Source organism: Eschscholzia californica, unplaced genomic scaffold, assembly GCF_041429995.1.
Source record: "Eschscholzia californica isolate CP2 unplaced genomic scaffold, dmEscCali1.0.p SCAF_4, whole genome shotgun sequence".
NCBI lineage: Eukaryota > Viridiplantae > Streptophyta > Magnoliopsida > Ranunculales > Papaveraceae > Eschscholzia > Eschscholzia californica.
The window spans coordinates 41,584,902-41,596,354 of record NW_028238461.1 but is presented as its reverse complement, the minus strand read 5'-3'; the positions used below and the strand labels follow the sequence as shown (position 1 = coordinate 41,596,354).

The window sequence follows — 11,453 nt, the reverse complement described above, 5'->3', positions numbered from 1 at the left end:
ACTAAGATGGCATGGAGACTTAAAACAGATCTGGATGCAATGTGGGCTAAATTCCTCAAAGCTAAATACTTCCCACACTCTGATACCCCAGGCCCAGCAAAGGCTCATCACTCCTGGACCTGGAAAACGATCAGAAAACACTACAATGTTATAGATAGTTTATCCACATGGGAAGTACAATCAGGTAAGGATATCAACATTTGGTCGGACAATTGGATCCCAAAAATCAGTGGTACAATCTCGAACAACAACAATTCTGATCTTACCAAGGTGGCCCATCTAATTATGAATAACAACTGGAATAATGAAGCCCTCAACGCCAATTTTGATGCCAATACTCAGAACCTTATCAAGGCCATCCCGGTGAATAACGAAGGGAATATCAACTTAAATGGAACTCAACCAAGCTGGGTAAATTTACGGTAGCATCGGTGTACCAGCACCTTAGTACCACGAATATCAATCAAAATCCTAATACTCAGAACTGGAAATTTATCTGGAATCTCCCGGTAATACCGAGAATCAAAATCTTTATCTGGAAAATCTGCACAAAAGCTCTCCCAGTGAGAGAGAGAATTGGAAAATACATAAACAACAATACTAATTGCCCAAATTCTACAAATACTGAATCCATAGAACATGCATTGTTACATTGTGCTCTGGCTAAGAATATTTGGTTCAAGTTCAATGTCATTTCTGAGAATATTTCCTCCATCTCGGATTGGATTTTCTCATGGGAGAAGAATGTTGATTCTTGTTATACTAAAGAGAATATACATTTTACGTCTATTCTCTGGATCTTATGGAAAGTTAGATGTGATCACTGTTTCCAGCATGAAATAAATGATCTTTGTACTATCATTAAAATGATAGAAAATTTTCCTAAAATCAATACTAAACATCAGAAGAATAATCACAAAACATACGAAAAATGGCAACCTCCGGAAAATAACTTTATTAAGATTAATGTTGATGCATCTTTTACGAATATATCATCCAATATGGGAATTAGTTTAATTGCTCATAATGCAGAATCAAAATTTATAGTAGCGCAGGCAAAAACCGCAAGAGTTAGGAATAGTGAAGAAAGTGAAGCTATGGCAATTTTATTCGGCTTAGAATGGGCGAATGAAAAGAATCTAAAGTCTATTATCATTGAAAGTGACAACATGAATCTCATCAATCATCTGCACAATAAACGTCATTCAGTTCAATGGCAATCACTTATCCACATCAAGAAAATCCGAGAAAGCAGAAAAAATTTCGAAGCGATGCAATTCAAATACATCAGAAGAACTTCCAACTCGAACGCAGACAAACTTGCGAGATGGGAAAGAAAGAAGAATATGAGCAAGAAGTGGAATAATATTCCTTGTATGTTAGTTGATAAATACTGTAATAACGCTTTAATATTTTAATGAAAATCTGGTTCAACAAAAAAAAAGGTGGCCAACAACCCTTGGTTGGAGTGGTAAGAGGTATTATCTTCCACCCTAGAGGTCAAGGGTTCGAGGCACACGCTTAACAATTCAACAAAAAAAAGGAGGCACATGCTAAATCTAGTCATGTATATGTATCAAGATATTATATGATCGATACTGTCATGATTTCCGTGATACAATATATGATACATGATCTTTCGACAAAAAAAAAAATATGATGTGTCAATTTCTTTTTTGAATTGTCAGCATGCCTCGAAGCCTTGACCTATAAGGTGAAAGACTAAGCCTCTTACCACTCCAACCAAAAATTGTTGGCATATATAATATGTCATGAAACAACACAATGTGTGAAAATATTGTTTTATCTCTCTAAATTCTCTGCCAAGTATTTATTTCACAATTTAAAATATTGATTTGATTTAATATATAGGATTTGACCATTTTAAATATCATTTAACATATTTGACCTTTTAAAAACATGACTAAATATATTTGACACTATAAAACACCATGTTCATCACAGTGGACTTGCAACAAAAAATAATCAGGGAACCGTGACCCTAAATTTTTGCAGAATAGTATAGTATTTGAGAAAAGAAAAATTATAGAAACCTAGGAGCCGACCTGGACCATGACTAAACAGGTCCGAGCTTGGGTCGAGGATGGGTCATGATATTTTTCCCACAGACCTGTACGTCCTTACTTGTGTGTAGGTAGGCCGACCTGGCCCGCAGACCGTTGTTGGTCGAACTTAGATGAGCCCGGTCAAATGAAAAACAAAGTGATGAGCTAGACTTCTGACTAAAGAGTCAGGAAAGTAAAGAGGAACCAAGAAAGCATCCACATTATACATGACTACTACTTCCATAAAATCAGAAGGTTTCCAACAGAAAGTATCATCTTTACATTCTGTAAGTGTAACTTAACCATTCCTACAATTATTCACAACTACCCACCAACCACATGCACAATATCCTGAGTTTTCCAGTAGAAAGGCCACCAAGTGGGACAAGGCATCAACCATGGTATCCGTGATCAAAAGGCAACACAGGACATGATAGCTGCATCTGAGGTTGCTAAATTATCCACTAGCCAAAATGGATCATTATGAAAGCTGGGTTTGCTCAAAACCGAGATCACCAGCTTTCCTGAACTACAACATTGATCCCATCTCGTCGGAGCTACTTGAGGCAGCATCAGTGCCGTTTCTCTCTCCTTGACTCTCGTCTTCGCTAAAGATGTTTTCAGTACCTCCCTCGCTTGAGTGAGAAAATGAACCAAGCTCGCTATCAGTCAACGCATCTGCTTTCTGCCTCTTCCTCACATCCTTAATGTCTCTACCTTGCAAGACCAGTCTTCTTCTCTTACGGGCTTTCCTCTTGCCCTTGGGGAAGTCTTCTCGTTGGGAATCTACATATTTAACTTCTACCTCCTGCAATGTATTGCTCTTCTCATATTCAGTTGAGATACCTTCAACAATAGGTGATTCAGAATCAGACTTCCGTCTCTTCCTTGCATTTGTCTGAAACAGATTCATGAATTTCATTTTTATTTGCTGAAAGGACAAATTAGAACAGGAGAAACATTTTTGGGCGAAAAACTATCTAAAATGGCTTCTAGAATTTTCTTCACAAGCCCAAAGATACTCTTTTGGGATAATAGAAGCATATATGTCTTCTTGCAGTTGTGTTTGCAGTTATTAAGGCAAAGTTCGTCTGTAGATATATGTCTGCTGCATCTTGTATTGTTTCATACAAAGGAAAGAAAGAAAAATATGCCTAACTTGGTCAATAGTATCAACTTATGTGCATACCTTAGGACCACGGTCAACCAACTGAGCCCACTCATTCCGGTTCCGCAGGCAATCAAGGACAGCCTGCGAGTGACTTGTGTATGCATATCGTTCCCCATTGTGCTTCCTTAACTTAGGCCAGTGCTGCATGTGAGATGCAAAAAATGGAAAGACTGATCAGAGCAAAGAAGCAAAAATAAAAAAAGACACGTTATCTAGAAGGAGAAGGATGGATTCAATCTTACAGGGAGGACAGCATTGCAAAGTTCTTCGTAGCTCATCCTTTTGCCTTTGCTCATAATCTCGTCAAGCAGGCCTATCACATGATTACAAGTAAATGTTTATATGCAAGGAGAAGAATTCCAAAACTCTTACAAGAGATGAAAATTCAAGAAGAGCTTTAAATCAGAAACCCAAAACCCATAATAGTTACATATACCTGGTAAAGTCCGTGGGAGCCTCAGAACTGCACCAGTATCATCATCTGAAATATCCTTAGATGAACTACGGTTGGACGAGAGATTCTGGTCACTAGCCTCAGCAGAGGAGGGTGGGCCCTCGATAGCATTGTGTGTAGATGGAGAAAGCCCGTTCTTCTTAGCAGGTATTGAATCTGCAGATCCATTGCATGATTCCTCCTTGCCAGAACCATTTACTGATACTGGATCTCGCCTTCCATGGTCTGAGCAAGATGTCGATCTCTCTCTCCTCTTCATTTCCTCAGTAGGCTCGCTGGGATTGCGGGAGCCACCTCTTGTTGCATCATCTCTCTTTCTTCTAGAAAACTGCAAAATTCGAATTAAGAAAATACTAATTAATGTAACTGAAAATGTGTTAGAGCCTTATGGATGCATTATCGATGCAAATAAACGCTTATTGCTTCATTGAACACGAAAACAGTGTAAAGAGAGGAGGAAAGGGCATCTTACCATAATCTGATCCTTTGCACCTGAACTGGTCCGTTTAATGAGCGTACTTGTAGCCGTAGGGGATCCCAATTGAGATACAGACCCCACATGCCGCACGCGTGGCACTCGAGGAACTCTAGGAGAGCTATTAAGTTCTTGATGTAACAATAAAGCGAGCTGCCAAAAAGAACAGTACGCTATATCAGAAAAGCAATGTAACCTTCATTAAGTAAATCATCAATAACTAAAAACACGATTCTTCTCTCACCTCTTCATCACTTAATGTTGCGGAAGAGTTAACAGGTGCTGGAGGATGCATTGAAGGTGAATGGTTCACCTTAGATGATGGCTGGGAATTTGACTCAGTCACCCTTTCACCTTTCTGAAAATATCCTAAAGATGTCTTATTTTGTACATGTGAGGAACTTGTTGTCTGCAACGAACCGCCAGCTTCAACAGAGCTTGAAATAGCTTCTACCTTATGGGTCACGTATGTCTTAGAAGATGGATGAAGTGCCTGTTCTTTTGACTCTGAAACCATACGGCTGGGAATAGAAGCTTGAGATATCTTGCTGGTCTGTGGTGCTTTCAACCCAGAACTGGAGTAGACCTTTGTGTGCTCTTTCCCTGTCATTCTCTGTGTCTCAGGTATTTTTTTATCCTTGATTACATCAATCATGGAGTGATCTTTCTTAGCTTCAGCATGAGAGTTTGTCTTCACACGTTGTTTAGAGGAATACGTAGCCCTTGGTACATTTTGGAATGCCTTGGTTGCACTATTCTTGGAGCTAGAAGACGATCTAGAGAACACAATGGTGGGTGCAGTTGAAGATTTTCCAACATCCGAAACCACTTTACCTTGAACGGGTATTGTATTAGGGATGGGGCTCATTTCACCAGATTCTGATTGCTCTCCAGCATTACTTGAATCGGGCTTTCCATCTTTTCCCGAGATTGGATCTACTGCATCATCCAATTTTCGTCCATGTTGATGAAGATCGCCAGATATGGAAATCTGCCCTTCTATAATTTTGTTCATATCACAAGGGCCAACTATTTCTGCTTCCCTGTTACCCTTTTGAGCTTCATCATCAGGACATGGTAAAACATTCGCTGCTCGGTTCTGAATCTGAACCTTTTCAAGCGGCTTCGTATTAGCAGATATCCCCGTACGTGAACCCAAGTGCTTTGCCGATTCGAGTTTTACATCTCTATGAGAAGCAAAAGGAAAAGAAGCTAAATCCTCTCGAGGTTGTTCATCACTAACGTCATATTTTACTTTCTTATCCTGTTGTACAGGGCTAGGAAAACCATCTTGATTGTCTACCACGTCAGTAATAGCAGTATGAGGATCTTTAACATGAGGCTTCAATTTTCCTGAGTCCTCTATAACAGCAGAAGAACTTCCATTTGAATCCTGATTATGGTTCCCATCCTTCAGATGGTTTAATCCATTAACAGCCATGTTAACCTCCTACATCAATAAAAAACAGTAATCCAAATCAGTCCATTCTAACAGCAAATTAAGTAAGAAGAGAAAAAAAGGATATAATAGCCCTGGATGGCAGGATCACACCATTAAACTAACTAAACGTTTGCACAAATAGAAAAATCTCAACTTAGTCAATCCCAAACAAACCGGTAACCAATGATCCACTTGAAATATGCTACAAAAAAAACTTATGTTGATATACATATATATCCAACAATGAATCCGCCATATCTTCAGAATATTCACCAGTTACTTAGAAAGCTATTTATGATGTTATACTTGATAAGATAGTCAAAATTTGGTGCAACGAAATCAACTACTGAAATTATGCGATTCAATTAGTACACTTCACAAACCGGATGTTACTAGCATAAAAACCAATAACTAATCAGATTTTTCTATTAACCTCCTAAAATCACTAAATATCAGAACTGGATCAAATAAATCTGTTGTAGATTATTTCATACAATTTCTTCCTTCTGTTAAAAAACATAGACAGTTTTGGATAAAAAAAGGCAATTTGTGGAACGCAATTGTGATAAGTAAAAATAACTAAGGGGTCGCAATTTCTAACATATTTTCCGCTAATATCGAAAGTAACTAAGAGATTGCAATCTCCAATATGTGTGCTTCCTAATGCAAAATATAACTTGGGTGGTTCTAAAAATGCAAACGGCAGATTCCCACCGTCACCAAAAGTTTCAAAGGTATCAAACAGATAATAATGTTTGGTCAGGGAAAATAGTATTTGCAAAACAACATTCACTACCAATTTAATTTCAGGTTTAGAAATTTAGCATCGTTGAGACTATCAGAAAAGCTTTATTTTATTTTAAAAACAAACTCATTTGCAGCAATGAAATTTGAGTTTACTAATTTGAAAATGTTAACAAAATATAAGGAAAAGATTACCAAAATTATAAATATAGAACCAAAAGCTACTGGAAAGAACTATCACAGAGAAAATAAAAAGGAGCAGATCATATTCGAAACGTCTATGTAAACGCTTATAATTATATTATATTATATTATAGCCCTAAAATTCCGATCAGTTTTCCACTTTAAAAATATGTATTTTAAGAAAAAAACATTTGTAGAAGTAGTTGGTCTGAGAATATGATCCCAAGAAATAGGAGGACAACTAAAACCTATAACTGTGCAGAAGGTCTAACATTTCTTTTTGAAACTATGAAGAAGACCTAGCATAATATCTTAATAGATTTTCCTCTACACATTCAGAAGTAATGCATAGCCTCCAGTATTTGTTGAAGAGACACTCAGCGCCCCAAAACACAGTAAAACGGACACTACCAAAAGGTGCATCAAACAAGTTGTAGCAAAACTACAAACATAATCTGAAGGGTACCGCTGACAATGTGACACATGGAAGAGAGATCTAGACTAATCCAAGCAATGGTGAAATTCTTTAAATAATTCATTTGCAGATAAGAGGAGCTCTTGTGACAATCTCATCAATTTTTTCAGTAGAGAAGTCCATGCAACAATATAAAGAGGTAAATAAATGAAAGCGGGATGCTTTTTTCTTACATGCAAAAGTATCAGAGAAAACTTTGAACTAATTATTCAGCCCTCATAGCACATCACCTTAAAACAAAAAAAGAGACTTGGAGCACACAAAACAATATGAAGTTGGTTGTGTGAACAACAACTAAGCATGACATAGAGAGAGAAGAATATGCTCTGGGATCTCGTTGGCATTTGTTTCGTGGTAGAGAAGGGTAAGACTGTTATTGCTACTCATCACAAATGTTTCTATCCTGTAGAACTAGTTAAATAGCCACTAGCTATAACAGAAAGGTCGCGAGTTCGTATCCTAAGTCGCAAACACTAACGAGAGAAGATGATTAGAAGAAAATGTCACCATACAGCAAAAGTTATTATTTCATACCTCTTTGTTGGTAAGAGAAGCACTAGTCTCGCAGGAAACGGCAACACTTTTTGGAGAACAACCAACACTTGTCGGAGATTCCTGGTTTACTTTCTCCGATTTGACACCTGAACCTGATAGTACATTATTTTTTTCGGCCTTGTAAGAAAAACATTCAGTGGCAAGAACCCTAGCCACTGACATTTCTTTTGACTTTTCAGAGTTACCAGCTACGTCAAGCAAACAATCAAAAGGTTCTGTGGACTTCGCTTCTGCCTTAAGTTCAATCTTAACATCATGAAAGTCTGTTTCGTCAACCTCAACACCTCCGTTGCTGTAGAACTCCACTTTCCTTTCACCAACTGTGGAAGCTAATAAATTGAAGCATGTTCAAATAGCTAAGAATGACATAGAGTAGAGTTACAGGATAGAACGTACGGTTGCTTATTAGCAATCACCTTATTACTTTCGTTTTGTATGCGAACTATTTATTGTTTACAGTGATATTGTTGACTCTAGAAATAATTCGGTACAGTAATTCGTGTATATAAGGCACATCTATGTTGTCAGAGGTGTGGGTTCCCAGCGTAAAAGGTCAAAAACATGACCACCTAAAGCAACAAAATATGTGTATATCCTATTGATCTCGAATGTGGTGTTAAAGGGTTTATTTAGCACCATCTACAATCTGCATATATAAAGATATTGAGGTAATTATCATGAATATTTACGAAAAATTATCGAAAATGCATGTAGGAAGTTAGAAACTGCACAGAAAAATACATTTTAGTTTAGCGAGGCAAGATGCTTATCATCGAGCCTTCCCTAGCACCTCAAACAGCATAAATGGGCATGTTTTCCGATGCTAATCCATTTACCAACTACATATTAAGCTAAATTAATAAAAGATACATTTGTACTTTATTAGTGCCGAAAACTTTCACCTAGAATTTTGAGAACCAACGCTAAAAATTGTTGAATGGCTCAGTCATTGAGTACCACAAGTTTTTCATGAGGTGGACTTCTGACAAGAGTCTGCCAATCATAAAACAAAAAACATATAAAGAAATCAGGTGATATTTCTGCATCTAGTGGACATACCTTTCTTCTTGCTATCTGTTTCTTTATCAGTACTTCTAGCTCTCTTACTCCTCTCTTTGGATCTTAGAAGTTCTTCCTTTTGTTTTCCCGTATTAACAAACGGTGTATAGGGATAGGTTTTTTCTTGCTTTGCATCAGCCTCCAAACTAATACTTTTATCATTCCCTCCTGATTTCTTAACCTCTTTTGAATAAATCTTCCTCCCACAATCTGCTTCATCCGTCGAACCTCTAAGACTTGTGTCCCCCTCAGCTGGTTTGGTCAATACAATCTCCTTGGACAAGGAGAATAAAACGTCAGCACCTCCTCTATCAGCCGGAGTATCCATTTCTTCCTCAATTCTTGCATCAACCATTTCTTCTTTCTCATCCCAACAAGGAAACTCTCTGTACTGAAAATTGAACTTTTTGGGTATGTTACCTCTACACTTCCACAACTCGGACGTGAAAACCGACGATAACCCTTGAAAGAGAGAAGGGTCTCCGCCAGGGACACCTTGAACATGAACTCTCTCTTCAATTGGAATTTCAGTCCAAAGCCTAAAAGCCGGACGAGGAGGAACTGATGGGGCACTAAGATTATCCATCCTAAGTGTCTTACTGGTTAACTCAACTAGGAATTGAGCAACCTCAGTCTCCTCATTATCGTTTTTATTCTTCTTACTTTTACACTTGTCACAAGAAAATGAAGCTTGCCCTTTGACGAAACGGGAGCATCTTGTATGAACCCAAACGCCACACTCATCACAATTCACCATTTCTTTCCCATCGTCAAAATTTACACCACAAACACAATCAACCGTCCATGAACCATTAACCCAGTCATCTGGAGGCTCGGTGCTCGCCAAACGGTGAGACCGGCCTTTCATGGTTTCCTTTTTCTCTTATCTCTAAATCCAAACCCTAATTCGTTCCCTACAACAGATTAACCCTACCCTTGTTCAAAACCACCATAGTTCAGTGATGGAAGAACAGAAAAACCCTAACTTGATTGAAATTTTATGCAAAATCAGAAGAAAAACCTAACTTGGGAGGAATTTGGTGTTCATTCACTACTACGCTCCAACAACAACGAATTCGCAGAACAAATAAAATTGTTATAGAAAGCTTACCTCAAAACTTGATTCTCAGATAAATCCGACGGAGAATAACCGGAAGCAAACTGGAAGCTGATCTCACCGATATCTCTCTCTCTCTCGGAGTTTCCTCTCTCTCTCTCTCTAGCTCGTGCTCCGACTTGCTATCTCAAAAGGACGGAAAAAGAGAACTTCTGACACGGTGAACCGGAACTAAAAAACAAAATAAAATTATAATTTAGGAACCGTTTGGCGTCCGGGGTACTCGATTGGCTTAGGGACCCATTGGCTTATACGGCTTGAGTGAGAAATACTTTTTGATATCTTAGTCGCGTATCAGCGTACGATACTCACGTGATTCACTCTGAAGTACGGTGATATTTGCCCTGTTTATCAGGCAGATCAGACAAAGAGAGTGGGCTGGTCATAGTCAACTCATGTTCTAGCTCAAATTCATTTCCCCTGAGGGTCCATGTGTGAAAATATTTGGTGGGACAATTAGAGTCTCGGCTAAGCAAAATCAATTAATGGTGGTTTGATTAAATCATCGGTCGAAATCGAGCCGATCAAATCTTCAAGTGACTTCATTCCATTCTGTTCGACTCGTCGGTGGCAGAACTGAATTAACCAATTCAAACATGAGGGAGGGGGGGGGTAAACTTAAGCAAGAAGAATGAACTTTAAAAAAAAAAAAAAAAAATGAAAATAACTTATCGGTCTTTCAACTATTACATATCTAAATACTTAAAAAAATCTATTTCTTAGTTTACGATCTATATTAGTAATGATGGTTAACTGAGTTATTTCCTTTTTGGCCCCCTATTTTGTGATCAATTTCCTTTTTGACTCCCTATTTTTCATAAATTCAAATTTGGCTCCCTATTTTCAACTCCGTCAGTTAATTTTGATAAAGATGCCATAACTACCCTTCTTATAAATATATTTTCAAAATAAAATTAATTAAAAAAAATTAAGCCACCTCATCCCACCTACTTTACCTCCACCTCACCTCTATCTCTCTTCACTTTGACCTCAAATCTCTCTCCACCTCACATATCTCTCCACTTCACATCTCTCTCCACCTCGACTCTCTCTCCACCTCGACTCTCTCTTCTCGGTAGAAGGTCGCCGGCCGAAAAAATTTCGGTCGGCGACCTTCAACACAAAAAAAAAAAAAAAAATTATTTTTCTCTTCTCTCTCTAAAAACTCTAGCAAAGGGAACCCCTTCGCGTGGAGTGTTTAGAGAGAGAATTTTTTTCTAAAATATATTTATAAGAAGGGTAGTTATGACATCTTTATCAAAGTTAACTGACGGAGTTAAAAAGAGAGGTCAAATTTGAATTTATGAAAAATAAGGGGTCAAAAAGGAAGTTGGTCACAAAGTAAGGGGTCAAAAGGGAAGCTGATCACAGAGTAGGGGGCCAAAAAGGACATAACTCTTATTAGTTTATAATATTTTATAATTTATACATAATTATATATACGTATAAATCAGTAGGTTCGATTCGGGCGTTTTTCAAAAATTACTCCACAATCTTTTGTTTTTTAATTCAGTTCATCATTTGAATATGCGTCTTTGAAGGTACACAAGTTCTAATTTATAGAAAGAAGTACAAAGATCACGTAGCCTTCCTCAAAATGGGTTACATTGGAAAACATTAGTTTTAACCTAAACCATGTGAGCCATGAAAAATCCAAGAATTTTGCTTTTGAATTTTACGGTTTCTTGTCAAATTATTTTGGTTTATTAACTA

The 11,453-nt window shown here is 37.7% G+C and overlaps 1 protein-coding gene across 4 annotated transcripts; it reads right to left on the bottom strand.

Moving 5' to 3' along the window:
• Nucleotides 1-2,287: 2,287 nt before the first annotated feature.
• LOC147544768 (RING/FYVE/PHD zinc finger superfamily protein) lies at nt 2,288-10,093 on the bottom strand. Of its 4 annotated transcripts, none has more exons than XM_086673417.1 (9): nt 9,735-9,945; nt 8,624-9,537; nt 7,544-7,893; nt 4,411-5,616; nt 4,164-4,319; nt 3,674-4,019; nt 3,480-3,550; nt 3,256-3,378; nt 2,288-2,964 (listed from the first exon to the last, which is right to left on the bottom strand). In XM_086673417.1, exons 2-9 carry the CDS (start codon nt 9,489-9,491, stop codon nt 2,596-2,598), a joined length of 3,489 nt encoding a protein of 1,162 aa, XP_086529543.1. In that variant the 5' UTR covers nt 9,492-9,537; nt 9,735-9,945; the 3' UTR covers nt 2,288-2,595. The 4 variants fall into 4 exon arrangements, with proteins under 4 accessions (XP_086529543.1, XP_086529546.1, XP_086529542.1 ...); XM_086673420.1 differs by having other exon boundaries at nt 7,544-7,884; nt 9,735-9,920; XM_086673416.1 differs by having other exon boundaries at nt 8,624-10,093.
• Between the last annotated feature and the right edge of the window lie 1,360 nt (nt 10,094-11,453).